The sequence below is a fragment of the Quercus suber genome, unplaced genomic scaffold (genome assembly GCF_002906115.3).
Source record: "Quercus suber isolate HL8 unplaced genomic scaffold, Cork oak 2.0 scaffold_53, whole genome shotgun sequence".
Lineage (NCBI taxonomy): Eukaryota > Viridiplantae > Streptophyta > Magnoliopsida > Fagales > Fagaceae > Quercus > Quercus suber.
Genome location: NW_027069518.1, coordinates 708,704 through 733,834, shown reverse-complemented (window position 1 = coordinate 733,834; position 25,131 = coordinate 708,704). Strand labels below are relative to the sequence as shown.

General features: G+C 39.5%; 2 protein-coding genes and 1 long non-coding RNA gene across 4 annotated transcripts in view; 1 reads left to right on the top strand and 2 right to left on the bottom strand.

The window, feature by feature from the left end:
- Positions 1 to 373: 373 nt before the first annotated feature.
- Positions 374 to 8,404, bottom strand: LOC111988574 (histidinol-phosphate aminotransferase, chloroplastic). Of its 2 annotated transcripts, none has more exons than XM_024020368.2 (10): positions 8,216 to 8,404; positions 7,686 to 7,958; positions 6,531 to 6,614; positions 6,195 to 6,349; positions 5,961 to 6,058; positions 5,660 to 5,768; positions 4,799 to 4,956; positions 1,937 to 2,079; positions 1,674 to 1,814; positions 374 to 873 (listed from the first exon to the last, which is right to left on the bottom strand). In XM_024020368.2, exons 2-10 carry the CDS (start codon positions 7,950 to 7,952, stop codon positions 742 to 744), a joined length of 1,287 nt encoding a protein of 428 aa, XP_023876136.1. In that variant the 5' UTR covers positions 7,953 to 7,958; positions 8,216 to 8,404; the 3' UTR covers positions 374 to 741. The 2 variants fall into 2 exon arrangements, with proteins under 2 accessions (XP_023876136.1, XP_023876135.2); XM_024020367.2 differs by lacking the exon at positions 8,216 to 8,404 and adding an exon at positions 8,042 to 8,184.
- Positions 8,405 to 9,161: 757 nt separating this feature from the next.
- LOC111988590 (glutathione S-transferase T3) lies at positions 9,162 to 10,653 on the top strand. The gene is made up of 3 exons (XM_024020381.2): positions 9,162 to 9,269; positions 9,470 to 9,855; positions 9,925 to 10,653. The coding sequence occupies exons 2-3, from the start codon at positions 9,511 to 9,513 to the stop codon at positions 10,471 to 10,473; spliced, it is 894 nt and encodes a 297-aa protein (XP_023876149.1). The 5' UTR covers positions 9,162 to 9,269; positions 9,470 to 9,510; the 3' UTR covers positions 10,474 to 10,653.
- Positions 10,654 to 11,068: 415 nt separating this feature from the next.
- LOC111988581 (uncharacterized) overlaps positions 11,069 to 25,131 on the bottom strand; it is an 18,239-nt gene continuing 4,176 nt past the window's right edge. Inside the window, exons 2-4 of the long non-coding RNA XR_010628484.1 lie at positions 12,506 to 12,684; positions 12,219 to 12,338; positions 11,069 to 11,156 (exon numbers count right to left, since the gene is read on the bottom strand). This is a non-coding gene — a long non-coding RNA (uncharacterized LOC111988581). The remainder of the gene's footprint in view (positions 11,157 to 12,218; positions 12,339 to 12,505; positions 12,685 to 25,131) is intronic.

Genomic DNA, 25,131 nt, shown 5'->3' with positions numbered 1-25,131 from the left:
TATGATTAAGGTAGAATTTGGATACTTGTCTAAAGTAAATAATAAGGAATAAGTGAAACTTTGTCAAATTTCCATGTATATCATTGATGTCTGCATTATACTTGTAGAATACAATCCATAACTGGAGTGACGAGAAATGCAGGAAAATTTTGAGGAAACGAAAAGAATTACATTTACATTGGTTATTCCCTGTTCTTTTGTGTGTGCACTTTAGTTTGTTCATATTGTTGGATGTCTATGTGAAACCCTGAAAGGATGATTAGACCTTCTTGTATTCCCTCATAAATCCTTATTAACTTGGTATACACCCCTGCTGTAGGACAAGATTTAAATTCACATGCTTTCAAAATTCAAGATCACACAATAAACAGCGTATCACAACATAAGAGCTCATGCTAGCAATGTTTTATAAAACGTTTACATACCACCCAATTGCACAGCAAGGTTAAGGAAGCACTATGGACTACAAATCTACAAAGAATTGAGCATCTCTCTCGTTCTCTATCAAAGAAAGTTTAACCATAACTAGAGTACAATCTAGAGAAGAGCAAAAATCTATAACCCATTTTCCACAACAAAAGGTCTCAAACTGACCAAAATATCATTCGTGCTCCACAACCACAAACTAAATATTGTGCGATTTTATAATACAGTTCAAAGCAGAATAAAAATACAATTTCAATTTTGACCTTTCAAATCAAATTCTGCTCCCTAAAATGATGCCCCTGCACAGGCAAAGAATCAAGACAGGCGTCTAAGGCAATCCATCAAGACACCTGTGTGTTCAGGCTTCCCAACAGATACACGAACATAACCCCTCAATTCTTTGTTGTTGTAGTGGCGGATCATTACACCCATTTTTGCAAGGTCCTCCTGTACCAAAATAAGGTTATCAGCATAATTCCTTCTTCTTCTTTTTTAGTGACAGTGTAACAGTTCCAAAGCAAAATGAGCAGTAACCTGTAGAAAAGCTTTAAAAGGAAAGAACAAGAACAAATAAAGAAGACTGGATAGCTGGTTCAATGCTTTATGAATTCCGTTTTGGAAGCCATTTCGGTTTAGTCACTAGAACGGGATATTTTGGTACCGAAACATACCAGCATACCGTTTTTGAGAATACCGGTAATGTGTATAAATATATATACACACACACCAAAAAAATGTCGGTCAAAACTTATTTAATTTATTAGCCATGTTTAAAACTTTAAATCAATGTTCCTACTCCAAGTCCCAACCATCTTAACTCAAACCCAATAATATCTTGGGAAATGTTAACCAATGTTCTTAGGGCATTGGTTTATGAACTATTTTTAGAAACATTTTATTGGGAGAATGATAAAACAATAAATTTTGTTGACAGCTTTTTAGGAACAAGTCCATAATCAACATTTCAATCCATTTTCCTACCCAGTTCCTATGAAGTCAACTCATAATTCTGATTAGAGCACTTCATCCTAAATTAATTTGCAACCTAAATAGCAACATCAGGCACTTAAAGTGACTTCATCCTAAATTAATTGCAACCTAAATAGAGAGAGAGAGAGAGAGAGAGAGAGAGCATTATCTTGACAACTAAACCAAAAAATCATATGCAAAACAATAGAGAAGAAAGACTATACACACAGAGTCATCTAGCAGTGTAAATTTATTTTGTAAGTGAGAAAACTGCATACCTTCAACACCTTAGCATCCATTCCAGATGCAACCTCACAAAGAATGAAGTTAGAATAGCTTGGATATGGATTGAGAAATGGCACTTCCTTAAGAAGATTATATAGCCTATCCCTTTCTTGTACCAACGTATTTTTCACTTTCTGTTAAGAGATTGTTGATTCATATCAGATATGGCATTGAATGGAAGTAATACTGATTTTATCATGCCTAAACATAACTTATTAGTATAAATATGGACAATCCCAATAGGACAAGAATTAACCTCAAGATATGTGGGATTCTGCAAAGCTGCACAAGCAGATATTTCAGCAGCAACTGAAACATTATAAGGTTGCTTTGCTCTCCAAAGATACTCGATGATACTCAAAGGAAATGCTCCATATCCCACACGAAGTCCAGCTAAACCTGCACCAGTTGTTCATTTGCAATTTAAGATTCTGAACATTTCACATCAAGAAGAGAAGGTAAAATATTTTCAAAGTAAATATAAAAAATTAAATTAAAAATAAAATAAATATGAAGAATCACAATGGTATGATAAACATTTGTAAAATGTAACCTTCCATATTGAACCCAAACCAGTAAATACAGGGAGTTAAATTGATTATCAACTAAAAAGCATAGGAATTAATATTTCAAGGACAAATCCTACTTCATAATTATGGTACATTACAAGGTGCCTGTTAGTCAATAGATAAATGAGTTTAGGACATCTAGATAACACTCACAATATTGAAAAGGGATTTTTTTTTTTTTTAAATAAAAAAACACCCTTTCCTTTTCCATTATATAACGAGACCAAATTATAGATACCAGAAGTGACAGTGGCAGCACATTGGGACCTGGAAAGTTTAATCGCCAATGCATGGAGGGCTCATGAGCGACGTTTGAAGCCATAGGTGGCTTGGAGCTGCAGTAGTACTAGACTGAGTAAAATGGAGGCTGTAATCTATGGATTGTGTTTGATTTCAGCAGCACAATCATAAGGCCGATGGATTTGCCAGTTGACATGGAGCTTGCGACAGACTGTGGGAAGTGGTAGGGGACCCAACAGCAAAGACGGTATACTTGCATTTGATTGTGCAGTGATTGGGCCTTGTTACATTTGCAAGGATATAAGCAATGTTTGGACAGCAGGGGTTTGTATTTGAGGCTTTTGATGGTTGTCACAAGTGGCTTGGTCTTTGTTGTGATGAGAGGTTTTCATTTTTAGGAGGGATTTTGGCAGAAGGTAAACATCAGTGATGGTGGTTGACAGGATTTTTGTATGAGATGAATCAAAGTTGATGCATTATATTTAGCAGTTGAAAAGCATAGGTTTTAGGGAATTTGAGCTCTTTGGGGGTGGGTCAATCAACTGATTTTGAGCTTGGCTATAGGAGGTGATGGAGGGGTGATCTTGGATCACGTGTTGACGATGGTTGGATGGTGGGTGTCTCGGATTATGTGATTATTGGATTCTTATTAAGGACTATCGTTTTTGGGGAGGGTGGCAGTTGTGACAGCTTCCATGGTTTTGTTAGAAAACTAGATCAAGGTTTATTCTAATACCAAAACAGGACAATGAAGTCGGGAACATGTGTTCGGGAAATAAAAAGGGAAGGGAGATTGGGGAAAACTAACATAACCGAAAAAGAAAGAATAAACTTAGGAATCAGCAAATAGGATTTGCTTAGAATAAACACAAAGTGATGAAAACAGAAAAATAAAACTAAAATAGCAATCCAATCTCTTTTATAGCATCAATCTATGTGAATCAACATCAATCACAATCAACCAAGTCCAACAAAATTAAATATCTTTAACAGGTCAATTTTGGTGTCTGCACATGTAGTCATTACAGCTAGTTTTGGTGGCTTTGGGCATTTGCAAAACAAATATATATATATATATATATATTCTTTGATTAAACAAAACCAGTATGTAGGCAAATTGAGGGTAAGCTTCCTACTAACCACCTCTCCCAAACCCCAAAGAAGCAGGAGTCTTGTGCACTGTGTATGACCCTTTTTAGTTAAATAGGCAAATGGTACAACAGTATTCACGATCATGGTCTAAAACTGTATTTTTTTTTTTGATAGGTAATAAGAGTATTATTAAACAAACTGTAAAACTGAAGAAAGCAACTAAAATTGTGTGGTTTTAAATATGCAAATATACTTTTCCATAGTGATTAGCTTACCATTTCAAGCATCTGTTATAAAAACAGGTACATTCTCTAAGAAATAAAATATCCTTCATTCTAGGTTTTGCTTTGGGTTCTTAGATTCCAAGCACAACTTATTAATAACAAAGAGGGTAAATTGCAAATTACACACCAAGAGTTTGGAGGTGTTTGGATTTTACATCCTGAAATTTTAGAATTTGGATTTTATCCCCTGAAGTTTGGAAGTGTTTGGATTTTACACATTGACGTTTTAGAATTTGGATTTTACCCCCTAAAATTTAGGTGTGTTTGGATTTTACACTCCAAATTCAAACTTCAAGGTATAAAATCCAAACACCCCAAAATTTTAGAAGTAAAATCCAAACAACTCTAAAATTTAGGGAGTAAAATCTAAATTTTAAAACGTCAGAGTCTAATATCCAAACACTGGGACTTCAGGAGATAAAATCCAAATTCTAAAATTTCAGGGAGTAAAACCCAAACCCTCCCAAACTTTAGGGGTAATTTACCCTAACAAAGAAAAGGTAAAAAGCTCTCACTACAGGAACACAAGTTTCGATCTTAATGCTAAGAAACAGCAAAACAAATCTCTAGCATGTCAATGAACTTGATACAATTTTGGGGACTTAATTTTATTTTATTTCTGTCGGGGAACTTTGAGTTTCTCCTCTCATTCTCTCCCAACCTATTGTTGTAATCTTTCTATTACCCCACCCACCCTCCTTTTTGTGTGTATGGGGTCAAGAACTCTTATTTTATTCTTTGAGACCTACAAGCATATAACAGATAATTCAAATCAATTTAATAAAGTCTAATAACTCACACCGCAGATGGTAATAAATCTTGTATTAGCAATTCAATAACAAGATTGATGCTACCACAACAGAATAATTTGGGGTGACAAGCAAGTTCCAAAATAATTGACTCTAAAGAAAAGGCATTAAAATATATACATACCAGCTCTTTTGCTAAATGTCCGAAGAACAATTAGATTCTCGTGTTTCTTCACCCATTTCATCTTTGATTCTATCCCTGAAAACTCAATGTATGCTTCATCTAGCACCACTAATATGGGAAGCTTAAGGATTCTCAAGAGATCTTCATCATCAATTACACTGCATATGGTAAGTAGCATGGAAACATAATACGTCACGACAAAATTACATGACTAGAAATTATGCATAAAGTTCAAACATTTTATTTTTAAATACTGTCTACAAACTCATTACAACAGAACAGCATAACCACGCTAAACTAAAGACTGAGTTCAAAGCCTGAAAGTCAGATCGCACAAGTAGAGGACACCTCTATTAACATTCTTTCTCGTCATCCAGGCCCTTATGTATTCTACAATCAGATCTCCTTAGCATTTCATTCTACAAGTAATTAATAGAACACACCTTAAATTCTAGTCTAGCACCAACACAATCTGAGCATATTCAGTTAATAACCCTTGAGAGATATAAAAAAAAAAATCCTTTATTCTGTCTAAAAATGGACATATCTGCATCATACACCAATATTAACACACATGTTAAAGGAATAGATTGAATCTCCCAAACCATACCATAAACATCTCTTAAATGGATCAAAGCCTAAATTCAGACTAACTAGTTTTGTAAGTCCACAATAGAAGAAAGCTTTGTGCAGATACTTCGACTTTTCATAAATGTGCCCTTCCAGAGTTTGTCCTTCTCTCAAATGTGCTAGAATGTTTATTACTGGGAAGTAAGGTAAGGACATGCTGGAGACCTCAAGTCAATCAAGTAAACTAATTGTGTCAAATATACAAAAAGAAAAGAAACAATTGAGAATTACCTCCCATCTGGATTGTTAGGAGATGTTAAAAATATGCATTTGGGTTTTTCTCGTTCAATAACATCCGTTATTTGTTCCACATTCAAGCTAAAGTCTGCCTTTCTGGAGACTGCAGAAAAACATGAAATTGCAGGAGGTTATGCACATATGATGCAACAGTCAAATGAAAAGAAAAGCAAGCAGAGAAATGAAGGATGTTTAGGGACCAAATATAAAGAATTTTTATTAATGAAACAAATAAAATATTAGAAACTCCAACATGGTGAAAGAGACTAGAAGAAAGCAGATATCTTATCTTTACCTTTTATAACAAGTGCCCCATTAACTGCAGCATCAAACTCATACATTGTAAAGGTTGGAGGGCAGTCCACAATCTTATCACCAGGTTCAAGCACACAACTGCAGCATATATTCATCAACAACAAAATCTACACAAGATTAGGAACTTTTGACTGTTGAGTTTAGGCACATAATTAGATACTTAAGGGCATTATAATTTGGAAAATTATATAAATACAAAATTTCAATTTCTAACCGCATAATTAAATCAATGAGCTCATCTGCACCACATCCTGCAAGAATATAATCAGATTCAAGTCCTGAATCTTCTGCAAGGGCAGCACGTAAGCGACGGCTTTCAGGGTCTGGATAGACATATGGGAACTTCATTGAGCCCAAAGCTTCAAAAACCTACAAACAATCTGAATTTCTACTTAGGAAGAAATTAACACTCAGTATGGTGCCTGCAATCAAGACAGTGACAGGACTCTTCTTTGTCTTCAAATCTAGTAAACACTGAATAAACATATCTTAAGGATCTTCAACAAAACCAAAGTCACAAAACAAAAGTATAATGTCACATACAACTTGCCTCTGGAGGAGGACCATAAGGGTTTTCATTCGCATCTAATTTGATGATATCTTCAGGCTTCCTTCCAAGACGGGCTGATAAAACCTGTACCAAAAAACACCATTCATTAATCTGGATATCAGATTATGAATGAACATGGATTTCCACTAAAGTGACATTGTAACTGGGGGCCGTAACCATATAAAACTAAAAGTGAAAAACATCTCATTTAACTTAAAAAAATCAACCCCATCATAGAGAGAAACAAACACCATTCTCTATGAAATTTTATTTCCTTGTTTTAAGCTTTTTAATAAGTATACAAACACCACTTGTCTATTAAATTGATTATATATAGCTGCCATTTTTCCATAGAAAATGTAGTAGACCTCTTGTGCTAAACCCTTTTCAATTAAGAAATCAACAATATGATACTATTTCAAGCCGGTAGTGATTTTGAACAAATATATAGCCATATTGGGTCATAGTGCAAGGGCTTTTTATTAAGGTGGACTGCCACATTCAAATTTCATTATTTGCTGAAACTAGGTGAGTGAGAATACCTGATGAGGTTGGAGTATCCAGTAAAGCCTTATGATGGTCAACCATCACTAATCATTGTGTTTAAGAAAAGCACCTCTGTTAGCATAGTCTTTATGTTGTGTGACACAATGTGGATGACCCTTAAATTGGTTTCTTTTGGTTGCGTAAAGGTTTCTTTTGGCTTTAAAGGTAGTCCCTAACATCACTTTTATAAGTTTGGTACTTGGCCCACTTTAGTTACACCATTAGCATAGTATAGGCAGAAGAAGATCGAAATCCTCAAACATCAATCCCCCTGCTCGCCAACACTGCCGAATACTAATTAACTTGGTTTTGTTATTGCCAAGAGCCTTGTAGTTCAATGGCATTGTCTAGTCTCCTTGATGAGGAGAACTAGGGTTTTAATCCCCAACTTCTTGTAACAATTGATTTATAAAAAATAAAATAACAAACTTGATTTTGTTTTGTTATTACTCTCCTAAATAAGATTGTGCACATAAAAATACATAACAAACTACTGCCACAGCCAAAAATCATCCACAATCTCAAAAGACTTAATCTTTGTCTTAAAAAATCAACTAAATGAGCAAAAGCAGACAAAAGAAAACATTAAAGGGTTACTGAGAAAAATACCTCAAAAGGCAAAATGGGTTGATAAGGAGACAATTTCCTCAAATGGGGTCGAATAAAGGAGTCACCAGTCAAGCCCTGTTGAACCTCATTGACATGTTCTATCGAAGAAGGAACAGTGGAAGCCATAGCAACGACCCTCCTGCCGTTTCCTTGAATCAAGCAACTGGGTCTGTGGGATTGAGATTGAGGCACCACAAAATTTTGAAAACCAGTGTTGGGTTTGGTCAAGCACAGAGAGGAGGCGTTGTAGATATCAATGACACCCATGAATATCTGCATATTTGGAAAACACACAAAAAAAAAGATGGATAAAAAAAAAATCAAATAAATAAGAATGGGTTTTAGTATTGGCATACAGAGAAATGGTTTGTTTTGAGCAGAGAGGAAGTGAGTGTGAGACAGAGAGAGCAGAGCAATTTTTAGTCTCTACAGAGCTTATCAATTATCAAACCAAAAAACAATATGTAACAGAAACATCACACAATCCAACCCAGTTGGAGAATGAACCCAAGTCAGTGAGAGTGAGTTACGGTGAGTCGGTGACAGAGAGGGAGGAATGTTGGCTTGGCTTGACTTGACTTGCAATGCACGCACAGCTTGTTCCTCTTCGTTTTGATGAGAAGAAGTACTAGGCTGAGACTCTGTGTCTGTGAGAGTGAGACAGAGACAGAGACAGAGACCCAGAACAATATTAAAGTGTGCCGTGAATGACGTTTGTTTTGGGGCTGAGTCAATAGGCTGCTCTCGCTAGGTTAGGCCTATGGGGTTTATTGGGGTTTAGGACAATTGGGACCATAAGGCCCAACAGTTTTTTTTTAATTACTTTTGAATCTCTATATATAATTTATATATTTTAAATTAAACCATATGTTTACAAAAAATTAAGTTATTATCAATTAAACTTTATATTTTTTTTTCATTAGTTTCAAATCGAATCCCCAACTTATAAATAATTTTAAAATAATGTTTTTGTTTTTATTTGTTTTTAATGTTAAGTGCATTAAAAAAAAATGGTTAGTAAACATATAATATTTCATGTTTAATGGAAAATTCTGTAAATTTGTGATAAAGTGATATAGAAAAGAGAAAAAAATGAGGAAGTTTATGTGATTTGGCCTTGTGGTCTGCTTCAACACAATAAGAGCTTAAATTGAATCTAGTTACAATGGAATTCATATTCATAGTGGATATTACATACACAATTCAAAGGTAATTTGATTTGAATTGAATATTAAATACTTTATGAAAAATGAGATAATTTTATAAAAAAATTCTTTTTAAAAAATGAGTCATTTTTTTAAAAATATTTTTGCTTAAACACGCATAGCATAAATATTTTTACAATTATAATTCTGGATAATGCAAACTTTTATGGTTTTGATCCTATAAATTTACAATTGGGGCCCAATGCTCTAAGCCCTTAAGGGTAAAAAGGTAATTAAATTCCCCTTTATTTATAGACTGATACAACAGGAACAGGTAAATCATTTTTCCTCACCGTCTACTCTTCACATATCAGCAGGTTTCTAGGGTTTCTCCGATTCTCTCTGCCTCATCTCAGCTTCCATTTTCGCCGATTCAACGGTAAAAACTTATCTCTGTCATCTTCTTCTTCTTCTTCGTTTCAGTTGAACTATGAATTATTATCATTATTATCATGAATAGCAGAAAACTTTCCCCCAATTCTATTGTTAATTCAAATTCATCCCAACTTTTTTTTTTCAATGTTTTATATGTTCTATTCGTAATTAATGAAAAATTCACTCTTTGTTGGTTTTGATTAGATTTAGGTAGCCCACAAATCCGAATCCAAATCCAATAATAAATGTCTGTACAAGATTCTCCATCCGAGGCTGAAATTGTCACTCCTGCTAAGAAATCAAAACGGGGTGGCAATTTCAGCGTAGAGGAAGACAAGCTCCTTGTGTTGGCATGGCTTAATACTAGCGTCGATGCCGTGCATCATGGTGGTAATAATGACCCAAACAACAAAGCCCCATTTTATACAAAAATCGCCAAATACTTCCACGACCACAAGAAGGATTCTACGCGTACTGTTGTCTCACTAACGAGTCGATGGGGTGTGATTAATAGGGAGACGAGTAAGTTTTGTGAGGTGTTTGCTAAAGTTGAAGCAAAGAATCCAAATGCTACTGCAGAACAAATGAAGGTATCAATTGTGTTATATTGCAATGCTTTGAAGAAAATGTTAATTGCTTAATACTTTTTTGTTTTTTAGACTGACGCCAAGGACTTGTTTAAAGAAATATACAAGTGCAATTTTCAATTCGAACATTGTTGGCTATTGTTGAAGAATTTACCAAAGTGGACACTCAATAAGCCTAGGGAAAATTTGAGAAAAGAATTACCTCAAACTCCGGATTCAATAGAGCAAGATCAAGCCGGGAGGGATGATGTCTTGCTTGATGACACTATGGATTTCCAGAGACCGATAGGTAGGAAAGCTGAAAAGCCCAATCGAAAGAGAAAAGATACTGACAAAGAAGTCGCGGAATATCTGAAAAAGAAAATGAAATTTCTTGAAGAATCGTGTGCACAAGAAAAAGAGGTTCTTCGTATCAAAACAGAAAAATTTCGCTTGGAAGAGTTGAGGGAGAATGAAAGAATTAATATTGAAAAGGAAAGGCTTCGTATTGAAAGAATTAAGGAGGATGAGAGAATTATGATGGTTGATACAAGTGCCATGTCGGAATCACAAAAACTTTTTTATCATGAACTCCAAAAGGAAATCCTTGCAAGACGAACTTCGAGTAAAAAGTTGGGTTGAGATGATGTCTTCTTCTGACCTTTGGTAATAACTTATTTTAGGCAGTTGGTATGTATTTTGTGACCTTATTTTGGTAGTAGTTTATTTTAGGCCCTAATTTGTATTTTGTGATTCTAGAAAAATGTCTTCTCTCTTTTATTCACTCCACTCCTTTGTATTTTCTATTATGCAATTTTGTAATCATAATATCTTAGCTTATATAAAACGTCTTATGAATTTTCCATACTAGTCACATATTTAGATCAATGTACAGTATGATTTCCATATCCAGATTGGCAAACTCAGAAAAATAGCACACCAATTTATGTAATCTAGTACAAGATAAGAGTTCAGATTAGATTTTGTGTAACAAACAGAATTGTCACTGTATTTTGTCATCTTCAAACTAAAGACATGCAAGTTTCTTAGGTGCCTGGAAGAATCACTATGATTTCGACCCAAACTGGAAATATTCATATGGAGTTTTTCATAAAGGTTATGAGGTTCTTGGCACAACCTTTGTGAACAACTTTTTGTGATAGTATATCTAAAAAATAAAGTTGTTCATAAAGGTTGTGCCAAGAAATTCATAATCGCAATCAGCACCTTTTCCATCTTCCATCCCGGCTCTCTTGAAGACTCGTGGTTGCTTTCTAGGAAAGGTTTCTCTCCAATCTGGGTGTTCAATCAGATATTCCCACCGCCTGAAAAGGAAAATTTAGAAAATAAATTATAAAATCAAAAACTATTTCTATTTTCTAACCAATCATTGTTTCACGAGATATATGTGCTGCAAGTTTCCAACAAAACGGGATACATCTCATTTTTCACAAGATATCTTCATCCCTCTCTGCATCTCATTTTCTTTTCTATTCTTTTTTTATAAGATTTTGATTGCAGTTTGTGCTGCAAGTTTTCAACAACAATTGATTAGAAAACAAAAATATAGGTGCTGCAAGTTTCTTAAAAAGTCTTCATCCCTCGTTGCATCTCATTTTCATTTCTATTCTTTTTTATTACATTTTGATTGCAGTTTGTGTGCGTGTGTAAGAAAAATATTGCATTATACATGCCACCCCCCTTTTTTCCGGCAAAATTTGCCAAATAATAGATTTTTAGAAAATTTTTTGCAAAAACGCACATGGATGAAACATTTTAGTAAGTTAGACTGTTTTTATATTTAAAAAGTGGAAATCGAGTTTAAGAAACTCAAGTTCTGTACAATTGGAACTCGAGTTTCTTAGGCTCGAGTTCCACTTTTTTTTTTTTTTGATCCATTTCAGACTTATAGCAAAGAAAAATGGGTTGGAAGTCGAGTTTCTTAAACTCGATTTTCAAAAATAGTCCAACTAACTAAAATCTTTCATCCGCATGCCATGCACCAAAATTTTTTCTAAAAATCTATTATTTGGCAAATTTTGCCCTTTTTTCCCTTTCTGTTGAGGGTGCAGGGGTTGTTATTAAAGACACAAAAACCAATATATTTATTTATTCTTAAATTATCTTGTTCTCTATCCAGTCAATGGCTATCATATAGTGGCATCCAAAATGCAAATTGTGTAATGCTCATAAAGTTATTGCCTATTAAGTACTAGTTAAGACGGTTATGTCACAGACTGAGGACTCCAAAGGGTGGCACAATTGGCTGGGGTCCATGCCTCCTGAAGCAGAGGTCACTAGGTCCCATTCCCTTCCCCCTCCCTTTAAGCCCAAAACGTACTAATGTAAAGATTGTAAATCCAAGATTTATTTTAATCAGACTATACCTGCTTAAATTATAAACAAAATCTGGGGCCTCAGCAGAAGGAGAAGTAGAACATCTGAGGAGAATTTCAAAATTAGAAAGGTTTTGAAGTGTCCAAGAAATATATTTGTGGCGAAAGCTCCTGTATCGAAGGAAAGAAGAGCTTAAAGCGTCAACATTAATGGAGGGAAGAGTGAGGAAATACATTTTTTTAAAAACCAGAGAATTGCTTTGGAAAGCAATGAATCCAGTGCTTTCTTTGAATGCAGATAATAGAAGTTGTACTTTGTAGTAGTTTAACAATTGTACCAGCAGTATGAAGCAATTCTGAATTGATCAGTTTGAGTATCATATGTCTCAAGCAACATGCCACTCCAACTGGGGTCCTCATAGGATGCAGTGACTCGAATTCTCCTAACAATCTCATCCGGACATCTTGAAGTTCTATCAAAACAGGCAGGGGTAACTAATCCAGTGGAAGCTTATACCTGAAAAATGTTGAAAAGATTAAAATCAATATTTTAGAACATGGCTGCAAGCTTCAACTGCATGCATTAACCAGTAAGGTCTGCACCTGCATTCATTTAATTATGTAGTCTTTTCAATCCGAGTAATAGTAATTCAGATCAATAAGAAGATGGCATTGTTGAGAAGCCAAAACTATAGAGAAATAAAGAGTAAATCCAACTCAGCATCCAAATTGTGACCTGATGATGCCGAAAATATCACCAGTGAGTTGCACAATACTTGTACCCTCGAAACGACACATGCACAACAAAAAGGAGAAGACCTAACAGAGAGCACCGGTGTGGTGTCGGCCAAATACCCTCCGAAGGTCAAGTTAGAACTTGTTACAACTCTAGAGTGCTAGAGAGAGGTGAATTATGCGTACCTTGATTTGTGAGTGTATTAGGGCTTTTATAGTAGTAGAGGGTGGACCTCTCTTTCTTGGAGTAGAAGTCTTTTCTTTAGAGGAATCCTTATGTGCGTAGATTGCGGAATCCTTTCCTTATAGGACTCTAACATTGAACGTGGAATGCAAGTCATCTCTTTATTATTCATGAGTGGTGGCCAAGTCATGGTTTTATTAGACTCGTCGGCTTTAAGACCGTCAGTTTGTCTTATTCCCTTCAGTCAGGAAGGGTCGTCAGCCTTATAGGGGAATCAGCCCTTTAGGATTCTTCGCGGACCTCCTTCCACGACAGCTTACTATGATTCGTCAGCTTCAGGGTCTTCAGCCTCCTTTATAACTTAGCCCGTCAGCCTCCTTTATAGCTTAGCCCGTCAGCATTAGCCGTAGGCTCCATTCTGAGTGAAGCTGACGAATTGAGTGGGGGGTGCCTTGTGTGCCATAATTTTGCCTTATCAGTTGCCCCCTACTCCATATCTCCGTCAGTTAGAACTGACAGGTTATGGAGTATTCTTTCATCGTTAATTGTTACTTAAGCCAGGAGAGAGAAAATAACTCAAAGGTGACTCCTCGAGCCGCCAATCATTAAATGCACGGACACGTGACGTACTCTGGTTGGCTCACGAGGGCGTCGCTTCATCTTCCGCGCCTTTTCCCCTTATATATAACCCACTTCTTCCCCCACTTTTTCTATTTTATTTTTACTGATTCCTGGAGAGAAGATTCGTCGCTTTTGTTCCGTCGACTTCCTCAACATCGTCACCCGAGTTTCTGCCGTCGCTTCAAAAATCTTCACCTGTTTCGAGAAACTTATAAGTCCTTTCTCTCTGTACATGCTCTATTTTCATCAATTTTTTATAGCGAGGTCGTCAACTTAGGTTCTTAGAACAAATTCGTCACTTGTAGGTAGTCAGATGTCAAGTGATGCGTCGAGTGATTAGTCGTCGGTTCGCGATGAAACGGGCTATGACGAGGTATTTGGTTTAGGTGATGAGTCCGGGGGCTTTTCCCAGTCGTCAGAGAGAGAGGCGTCAGCCCAAACTCCTGACGAGGAGGTAGAAAGTCATGGAGACGAAGGTCAGAAGGAGGTAGTAGGTGAGGAGGGTGAAGTTGAGGTGGAAGAAGAGAGGAGTAGTGACGGGGATGAAGGCGACAAGGAATCCTGTGAAGGGATTTCTGGAAGTCCTGGAGGTAACCGTCCCTTCATCTTTCCTGAGAAGTGGGCCGTAAATAAGTTTCTTCCAAAAATGACTGATAAAATTTTCAAAGAGTTGCGCGTTCATTTCCAAATCCCCGACCATATTCCCATTTGACTCCCTAGGGAATGTGAAAAATGCTATACGGGAAGAACTGCAGATGTTGGTATGTATGATGCCATGTTTGCTGCGGGGCTCAGACTGCCCCTGACAACCTTACACCGTCAGCTGGCTGATTTTCTTGGGTTATCTATTAGTCAAATTGCTCCAAACTCGTGGAGGATCTTTATAGGTGCTAAGATATTATGGGGTCATCTGAGTGGAGGACACCATCAGCTTTCCTTAGATGAATTCTTTTATTGCTACAGACCCCGACACCTTTCTTCTTCCAAGGGGATGTGCCATTTTGCCGTCAGGGAGAAGGATTTGAGATTGGTGTCTGAGATGCCAGATACTAATAGAGCCTGGAAGAGTAGGTTCTTTTTTGTTAAAGAAACGGATTGGGTGTACCGTCAAGAAGAATGAGAGACGATGCCTCACGATTATTTTGATAATACTTGGGCGTTTGTCAGGGATTCAGGTTTTAGCCGTCAACTTTTGTCCCTATCAAGTTTGTTTTTTTTTTTTTTTCATGTAATAACTTATCTGTTTTTGAATGGTTTTAACGTTGTCAACTTGCTTTTCTTTTTCAGCCAACACTCGTCCCCTAATAACCGAAGAGCAGGAAGATTTTCTCCGTCGGGTTTTAGAGATTCCCTTAGAAGAGCGATCGTATCGAGATTTAATTACTCTTGACACTCTTCCCACATACTGCGGGGGTCCCGAACCGACGCCTAAGGCTCGTAAGTTAGAAGAATTTTCTTGCCATCATGAGTAACTTGATCATATGGTCCCGTTATTTTCAGCTCCCCCTTTTCTTTTCTTTTCTTTTTGCCGTCAGTTCCTCTTATGTGTTTCTTTTGCAGAGATGGATGCAGTTAAGCAATGGATAAGGGCTGTCGCTGCCCGTCAAAAAGAGGAAAGGATGGCAAAGAGGGAGATGACAACCTCGTCAACCCCCAAAATCATCATTAAGGGTTCCTTGAAAAGGAAACCCGACGGGGATGACAACCGTCCCCTTAAAAAGGTAGCTGTTACTTCTGGGAATGAGCCCCCAAAGAAGTCAACCCCCAAGTTAGTTCACAAAGCAAGAAAGGGTGTGATGACTCCTTCCAGTCTTGTCCTGGAGGGGCCCCGTTACCTGTTGACGTACAAGGATTATGTTGTTGAGGAGGTAAAATCATTTATAAAGCCGACGGATATAGACCCATGCGCTCAGATAGGAACGAAGGATTTGGGGGCGTCAGCCATTTTTGACCTGGCACGGGTAAGCCATCTTTTATAGCTACCCTTGTTTCCTATTCTTTTCGTTTATTGACCGACGGTTGTGTCCTTCTTAGGCTTTAGTACGCGTAAAAGCGCTCCAAAACCGTTGTGTGGCTAAGGAGGGGGTTGTTAATCACATTAGGAAGCACAATACCAACTTGTTGAACCAACAGGCTCAGTACAAGGAGGCCGTTTGCCTTCTGAATGTTGAGCTGGAAGAAGTAAAGTAAAAGCTGGAAGAGGCGAGTCATCAGAAGGATGAGTTAGAGAAAGAGCTGACGACTCTTCGTAATCAGGTGGAGACAGCAAAGACTAACGCGGTCCAGAAATTTAAGGCGTCAAATTCTTTTATTGATTCCTGCGGTGGATACTATGGGACAGGATTCGATGACTGTCTTAGACAAGTGGCGTCAGCCTTTCCTGAGCTGGACCTATCTAGGATCACCCTGGATGACGCCCCGCCAATGACGCTTGCTAATGATGCCGTCACAGTTGGCGATGACAACCCTGAGGATCCCCCCCCCCCCCCCCCCCCCCCCCCCTTTTTTTTTTTTTTTTTTTTGTAATTGATGTCTTCTGCTCCATTTTGCAAACAACTCTTTTAAGTGCCCTTTGGGCTTTTATTTGTAATACTTAAGCAACTTTTTTAAGTGCCCCTTTGGGCTTTGACTTATGAGTAATGTACTCTTGCTTGCAATGCTTTAGTAACTGTCGCTTTTGACCTACTTGTGTACAGCTACTTTGTCCGTGTGCTTCTCTTTCTTGCTTTGTAGATGCTAAGGCTACTTCCCAGTCATAGGTTGGGGTCGTCAGCCTAGTCATCTTTATACATACCCTCGGACCTGTGTATCCGTCAGCTTATTAATACTGTTAGCTTCGACTATTAGTACTAGAGCCGTTAGCTTAGTGAAGCCATCAGCTTTGACTTATTGTAAAGTCGTTTGCCCTTTGAGGTGAAGTCGTCCATCGGCTTCTTGTTTATTTTATTCTTTGGTTGAGACCGTCACTTTTAGGGGACTAATATAGACTTGGCGAACTGTCGTTTTTTCAATCGTAATTTTGATGGGACTGTCATGTCTGAGGACCGTCGTCATTCTTTTAGGGATATTCCTAGAGCCTATCATCTTTTGATGATTTTGTCTATGTTAGGTTCCTTCACTTTAAGGACTTGTCTTCGTTATAGACTTTCTATCTGTTGCTTTAAGGAGTTTTAACGGCCTTCTATTATCCAGGGACAAGGTCGTCCGCCTTATGGACTTACCATGTTTTGATAATTTATTACTTTTTGAAATGAGGTCACTCATGTGGGACCGTCGGCTTTAGGTTTCGTCCATATTTATTAACTTGGCCAACGTCTTTTATTAAACCGTTAGGTTTTTGGTTCGTCCCTCTTGTGGACTTGGCCAACATCTTTTATTAGACCGTCAGCTTTTTGATCGTCCATTTCCTGGACTTGGCCAACGCCTTTTATTAGACTGTCAGCTTTTTGGTTGTCCATTTCATGGATTTGGCCAATTCGTCAGTCTTTTATTAGACCGTCAGCTGTATAGCTTCGTCCATCTTGTGGACTTGGCCATTTTTCTTGTGGATTCAAGGTCGTCAACTTTTTGTGAATTTGAACTTGTAAGTAGAAACTTCAGTAGTTCTGAATAAACTCCTTTTATTGCCATGCATCTATATAAAAAGTAGTCCAAAAACAAAACTTGCCCTTTTGGGCTTATTGTAGCAAAAACAAAGTAAAAAACCTGCCCCTTGGGCTTATTGTAGCAAATACTTAAAAGTAAATAATAAATCTGAGTGAACTATGAATAAAAAAAATGGGGTGTTGCTCTTCACGTCGTCGTCTCTACTGGTAGTACTTTCGCAAGTGTTCAGCATTCCAAGGATGTGGTAACTTCTGTCCGTCCAGTGTCTTCAGCTGGTAGGTGCCCTTCCTCTGCCATCCCATGACTCGATAAGGTCCTTCCCAGTTTAGGCCAAGTTTTCCTTGAGTTGGGTCCCTTGCTGCACCCATAACTTTCCTTAGAACGAGGTCTCCAACCTAGAACTCTCTATGTCTGACCCGAGAGTTGTAATGCTTGGACATGCGGTCCTGGTACCGTGCGAGCCTTTGTTCTGCCGCTGCCCGGACTTCGTCCACCAGATCGAGCTGTAGAAGTATGGCCTCGTCATTTTTCCTTTCATCATGGTTGTGCACCCTGTAGCTTATGAGACCGACTTCGACTGGGAGGACTGCTTCGCTACCGTATGTCAGTCGGAACGGTGTCTCTCCTGTTGGTGTCCTCGCCGTAGTCCCATAGGCCTAAAGTATGCTCGGCAACTCTTCTGCCATATACCCTTTGCCCCCTCGAGCCGAGTCTTGATAATCTTCAGCAAGGATCGGTTCGTGACTTCGACCTATCCGTTGGCTTGAGGGTGGGCGGGGGAGGAGTAGTGGTTCCGTATTCCCAACTGCGAGCAGAAATCCCGGAAGGAGTCATTGTCGAATTGCTTCCCGTTGTCCGAGACTAAGACTCTAGGGATGCCAAATCTGCATATTATACATCGCCAGACGAAACTACGTATGTTCTTCTCCGTAATGGTAGCCAAGGCTTCAGCTTCCACCCACTTTGTAAAGTAGTCGATGCCTACTACTAGAAACTTCAGTTGTCGTATTGCTGTAGGAAGCGGCCCCATGATGTCTAGTCCCCATTGAGCGAACGGTCATGGTGCTGTCATCGGGGTAAGTTCTTCAGGTAGTTGTCTGATGATATTGCTGAACCTTTGGCATTTGTCGCATTTCTTTACATAGGCCTTGGCATCCTTCTGCATGGTTGGCCAAGAGTACCCCGTTCGTACTAGCTTGTGCACTAATGACCTTGACCCTGAGTGGTTTTCGCAGATTCCCTCGTGCATCTCTCTCATGACGTAGTCTGCTTCTTCATGACCTAAGCATCTTAGGTAGGGGCGGGAGAAACATCTTTTGTACAAGACGTCTCTTATCAGAACGAACCTCGCTGCTTGGACCTTCAGTTTTCTTGTAGCTTCCTTTCTATCTGGTAATACACCGTTCTTCAGGTAGAAAACTAATGGCGCAGTCCAATTGCTTTCGGAACTAAGCTCCTGTACATCGACAGAATTTATAAGTGGAGAGAGCTGAACGAAGGAGAGTACATTACCAAGGGTGGCCATATGTTCGGCTGAAGCGGCTTTGGCTAGGCAATCAGCTTGCTCGTTTTCTCCCCAGGAGATCTGTATAATTTCGGCCTTCAGCTCGTTTACCCTCCCCCTTGCTTGGTCCAGATACTTCTTCATTTTTTTGCCTTTACACTCATAATCCCCATTTATCTGGTTGACCACGACTTGAGAGTCACAATAAATGATCACTCTTTCGGCTCCTGCAACTCTGGCGAGGTCAAGCCCTGCTATCAGAGCTTCGTACTCCGCCTCGTTGTTGGTGGTAGGGAAAGGCAGACCATACACTCGATCGTGTCTCCTTCGGGTGACCGTAGTACAACGCCGGCTCCCCCAGCCTGCCTGTTGGAGGATCCGTCTACATGTATGCTCCATTGGGGAGATTCTTCGGCCCCCCTGTCCTCGCCATTTGTGAACTCAGCTATGAAATCTGCAACAACCGGTCCTTTGATGGCGGTTCGGGGGCGGTACTGGATGTCAAACTAGCTTAATTCTATAGCCCATAGTGCCAATCGCCCAGTAGCTTTAGGATTGCTCATCGCTCGTCGCAAAGGCTTGTCAGTTAGGATGATCATCGTGTGGGCTTGAAAGTACGGCTTTAGTTTGCGTGCTGCCGTAACTAGCGCAAATGTGAGCTTTTCCATGGGCGGATATCTTTCTTCGGCTCCGTGTAGCGCCCGGCTGGTGTAGTACACAGGTTTCTGCATTCTCTCTTCTTCTCTGATCAAGGCGGCGCTGACGACGGCTGGGGAGACGGCAAGATAGAGAAAAAGTTCTTCACTTGGTTGCGAGGGACTCAACAGTGGTGGGGAAGAGAGATAAATTTTGAATTCTTCGAATGCTTGTTGGCACTCGACAGTCCACTCGAAAGATCTCTTCAGTGTGCGAAAGAAGGGTAAGCACTTGTCCGTTGCCCTTGAGACGAACCTATTTAATGTTGCTATCTTGCCATTGAGGCTTTGTACTTTCTTCACATTTTTTGATGGTGCCATCTCTATTATAGCTTGGATCTTGTCCGGATTGGCCTCGATGACCCTTTGGGAAACCATGAATCCTAGGAATTTTCTTGCCGTCACCCCGAAGGTGCACTTTCCTGGATTCAGCTTCATGTTGTAAAAGCAAAGAGTGTCGAATGTTTCCCTGAGGTCTTCCAAGTAATCTTCCTTGCTTCGGCTTTTTACCAACATATCATCTACGTAGACTTGGACATTCCTCCTGATCTGCAGTGCAAACATCTTGTTCATAAGCCTTTGATATGTTGCACCCACATTTTTTAGACCAAACGACATTACTTTGTAACAGAAAAGGCCTTGGCTGGTTACAAACGAAGTTTTCTCTTGATCGGCTTCGTGCATCTTGATTTGGTTGTAACCGGAGAAAGCGTCCATAAAACTTAACAGTTGGTGTTGAGCTGTAAAGTCTACCAGAGTGTCAACTCTCGGGAGGGGATAGCTGTCTTTGGGGCACGCCTTGTTTAGGTTGGTAAAGTCTACATACATCCTCCACTTCCCGCTAGCTTTCCTGACCATCACTACGTTTGCTAACCAATCGAAGTAGTAGACTTCCCTAATAAAGTTTGCCTCTTGTAGCTTGCAAACTTCTTCAGCTATGGCCTGATCTCGTTCTGGGGCAAACACCCGCTTCTTCTGCCAGACGGGTGGAAAGCAGTGTGACACATTCAGCTTATGCACCATGACTGAAGGGTCTATTCCTAGTATGTCCTCGTGACTCCAGGCGAATACGTCCCGATTCTCTTTGAGGAAGGCTATAAGTGTTTGTCGAACCATGGAACTTGCAAGGGTCCCAATCTTTGTTGTTTGGTCAGGTCTGGAGTCGTTAAGGGGTATTTTTTCTAGCTTCTCAACGGGCTCCGTTGCACTCCGATGTTCTTCTATGCTCATGGCTTGGAGGTGATCATCCATTTCCATCATAGCCACATAGCATTCGCGTGCGGCCACCTGATTTCTGCGTAGTTCTCCCATTCCGTATTCGGTAGGGAATTTAATCATTAAATGATAAGTCGAGGTCGCCGCCTTCCATGAATTGAGGGTTGGTCGCCCTAAGATAGCATTGTAGGCGGATGAATAGTCGACCACGAGGAACATCACGTCCTTCGTGATCTGTTGAGGATAGTCGCCTACTGTTACAGATAATGTGATCGCGCCCAGGGGAAACACCCTTGTTCCTACAAAGCCGACGAGTGGGGCATTCGTCGGGATCAATCGTTCTCTGTCGATTCTCATCTGTTGGAATGTCGGGTAGTACAGGATGTCTGCCGAGCTCCCATTGTTGACCAACACTCGGTGCAAGTTGTAGTCCCCTACTTGTAGGCTGACAACAAGCGCATCGTCATGCGGATGGTGAAGACGTCGCGCATCTTCTTCTGAGAACCCGATGACAGGGCCTTCTCTTCGTGCTAATTTTCGTACTGAGCCCGTCAGCTGGACGTTTTGGACCATCCTGAGATACGTCTTCCGAGCCTTTTTGGATGATCCGGTAGTCGTTCCTCCTACAATCATCCTTATGTCACCGATGGGAGGTCTAGGACGGTCATTATCCCATCGGGGGAGCTGTTCTTGAGGTGGTGGATCTATTCTTTCCTTGCTTACAAACTTTTGTAGTTTCCCTTGTCTTTTGAGGGCCTCAATTTGCTGCTTTAAGTCGTAACAATCGGCTGTGTCATGACCGTGATCTCGGTAGAAACGGCAATATTTGTCTCTAGAACGCTTGCTAGGATCTCCCTTCAGCTTTCTAGGAAAGGTCAGAGCCCCTTCGTCCTTGATTTGCATTAGGACTTGATCTATCAGGGTGGTAAGCGGGGTGAAGCTTGTGAATCTTCCCCCCGGGGGTTTAGAATGCCTTTCATCCCTTCGATCTCCTGTCCTTGGCCTCTTCCGCCCTTGGTCTTGTCGTGCATCTTCCTGCATCTCCCTTTTTCTTGGCTTTTCCTCCCGGGCCTGCAGCGCGTCTTCGGCATTCATATACTTAGTGGCCCTGTAGAGTACTTTCGACTTGGTCTTCGGGTCGTTTTTGTGTAGGGAGAACAAAAACTTACCCTTTCGCAACCCATTTGTGAAGGCTGCTACAAGTATTTTGTCGTCGGCTTCGTCGATCGATAGTACTTCCTTATTGAAGCGCGTTATGTAGGATCTCATCGTCTCGTCCTCTCGTTGCTTGATACTCATCAAGCATGCCGTGGACTTCTTATACTTGTGTCCCCCAATAAAGTGTGTAGTGAACTGAGCACTTAGCTCCTTGAAAGTGCTGATGGAGTTCGGCGTCAGTTGGCTGAACCATACCTTTGCGGGTCCCTTCAGCGTTGTAGGGAATGCCCTACACATGATTTCGTCCGCTACCCCTTGAAGATGCATCAAGGTCTTGAAGGTCTCTAGGTGATCCAGAGGGTCATTCACTCCGTCGTAACTGTCTATATGCAGCATGCAAAATTTATGTGGTAGGGGGAAGGAATTAACAGCCGTAGTGAACGGTGAATCGGTGCGATTTACCAGATCGTCAAGGTCGCTGGATACCCGTCCTTTGAGGGCATTCATCATGATCTCCATTTGTTCCTTTATTACCTGTATCTCTGTAGTAACATGTGGTTGAGTTGCATCCGTGAGGGATGGCATGCTCAAATTTTGGCGCTCCGGTTTACTTGGAGCATTACTGCTCTCCGGCCCTTCTTGTTCTCTTCTATCGGCACTGGTGCCTTCTTGGTCCTGCTCTTGAGTACCGTGACCTGCATTTTTCTGGCATAACTATTCCTCCAGATCGTTGTTCTGCTTAGTGAGGCATTCCACGGCTGCAGTGAGAGTCTGCACCTGTCTCTCGAGTGTAGCTGGACGTGGTTCGTCTCCTTGAACGTTGTTCGTTGTTACCATTGAGCGAGTCATCACTATGCAATTCTTTTGTCCGGAAAGCGTCTGCTATGGCTTACAAAATGTCTTCCCACAGACGGCACCAATTGATGATGCCGAAAATATCACCAGTGAGTTGCACAATGCTTGTACCCTCAAAACGACATCTGCACAACAAAAAGAAGAAGACCTAACAGAGAGCACCGGTGTGGTGCCGGCCAAATACCCTCCGAAGGTCAAGTTAGAACTTGTTACAACTCTGGAGTGCTAGAGAGGGGTGAATTATGCGTACCTTGATTTTTGAGGGTATTGAGGCTTTTATAGTAGTAGAGGGTGGACCTCTCTTTCTTGGAGTAGAAGTCTTTTCCTTATAGGAATCCTTATGTACATAGATTGCGGAATCCTTTCTTTATAGGACTCTAACATTGAACATGGAATGCAAGTCATCTCTTTATTATTCATGCGTGGTGGCCAAGTCATGGTTTTATTAGACCCGTCGGCTTTAAGACCGTCAGTTTGTCTCATTCCCTTCAGTCAGGAAGGGTTGTCAGCCTCATAGGGGAATCTGCCCTTTAGGATTCTTCGCAGACCTCCTTCCACGACAGCTTATTATGATCCGTCAGCTTCAGGGTCTTCAGCCTCCTTTATAACTTAGCTCGTCAGCCTCCTTTATAGCTTAGCCCGTCAGCATGAGTCGTAGGCTCCATTCTGAGTGAAGCCGACGGGTTGAGTGGGGGATGCCTTGTGTGCCATAATTTTGCCTTATCATGACCAATAACAGGAGATAACATCTGGGAGAGTCCTATGTCCACAGTATTTTGAGAATCCATTTGAACAACTAAGTTCTTGCACTTAAGAAAACAGAATTGAAGCAAAGAACCAACATTCGACCACTATGAAAAGGATACATTTTGCTTGTTGTGAATAACTAGGCACACACAGGTTGTTGCTTCATTAGTGCCAACAAACTTATCATATGAAAAGGAAAAAAAACTGACGCTAAGAAGGAAGTTGGAAATGAGAATGCTAAATGGCACTATAGTAATCTGCCTAGCGACAACTATTGTATAACAAGTTGATAATGACCAAAACAACAAAGCCCCATTTTATACAAAAATCGCCAAATACTTCCACGATCACAAGAAGGATTCTACACATACTGTTGTCTCCCTAACGAGTCGATGGGGAGTGATTAATAGGGAGACGAGTAAATTTTGTGAGGTCTTTGCTAAAGTTGAAGCAAAGAATCCAAATGCTACCGCTGAACAAATGACGGTATCAGTTGTCTTATATTGCAATGTTTTCAAGAAAATGTTAATTGCTTAATACTTTTTTCATTTTTAGATTGACACCAAGGACTTGTTTAAAGAAATATACAAGTGCAATTTTCAATTCGAACATTGTTGGTTCTTGTTGAAGAATTTACCAAAGTGGACACTCAATAAGCCTAGGGAAATTTTGAGAAAAGAATTACCTCAAACACTGGATTCAATAGATCAAGATCAAGCCGGGAGGGACGATGTCTTGCTTGATGACACTATGGATTTCTAGAGACCGATAGGTAGGAAAGCTGAAAAGCCCAATTGAAAGAGAAAAGATACTGACAAAGAAGTCACGAAATATCTGAAAAAGAAAATGAAATTTCTTGAAGAATCGTGTGCACAAGAAAAAGAGGTTCTTTGTATCAAAATGGAAAAATTATGCTGGGAAGAGTTGAGGGAGAATGAAATAATTAATATTGAAAAGGAAAGACTTCGTATTGAAAGAATTAAGGAGGATGAGAGAATTATGATGGTTGATACATGTGCCATGTCTGAATCACAAAAACTTTTTTATCATGAACTCCAAAAGGAAATCCTTGCAAGACGAACTTTGAGTAAATAGTTGGGTTGAGATGATGTCTTCCTCTGACCTTATTTTGGTAAACTTATGGCGAAAACCACATTTTCGTCCCTACATTTTAAGGCGATTCCTACTTTGGTCCATAAATTTTATTTTCACCGCTTTTAGTCCCTAAAATAAAAAAAGCGATCTAGTTTTTGTCCTTACCGTCATCTCACAAACGGAAATAGTCTACGTAGCAAACGGAGTGCATCGCTAGCACACTAAATGCTGACATCAACATTAAAATAATAATTTAATATTTTATTTAGGATTTTTAAAATGCTACGTCATCTTTTAAAAACAAAAAATTAATTTATGAATTTTAACTAAATGCAAAAAAAGAAAAAAAAGGGAAAAAACAGAAATAAAAACCAAAAATCATATAAATTGAGAGATACCAAGATTGGAAAATATGAGTGTGGCTGGGTGGGGTTGTTGGATTTAGTTGTGTTTTTTTTTTTTTTTTTTTTTTTTTTTTTTTTTTTTTTTTTTTTTTTTTTTTTTTTTTTTTTTTTTTTTTTTTTTTTTTTTTTTTTTTTATTGTTTTTT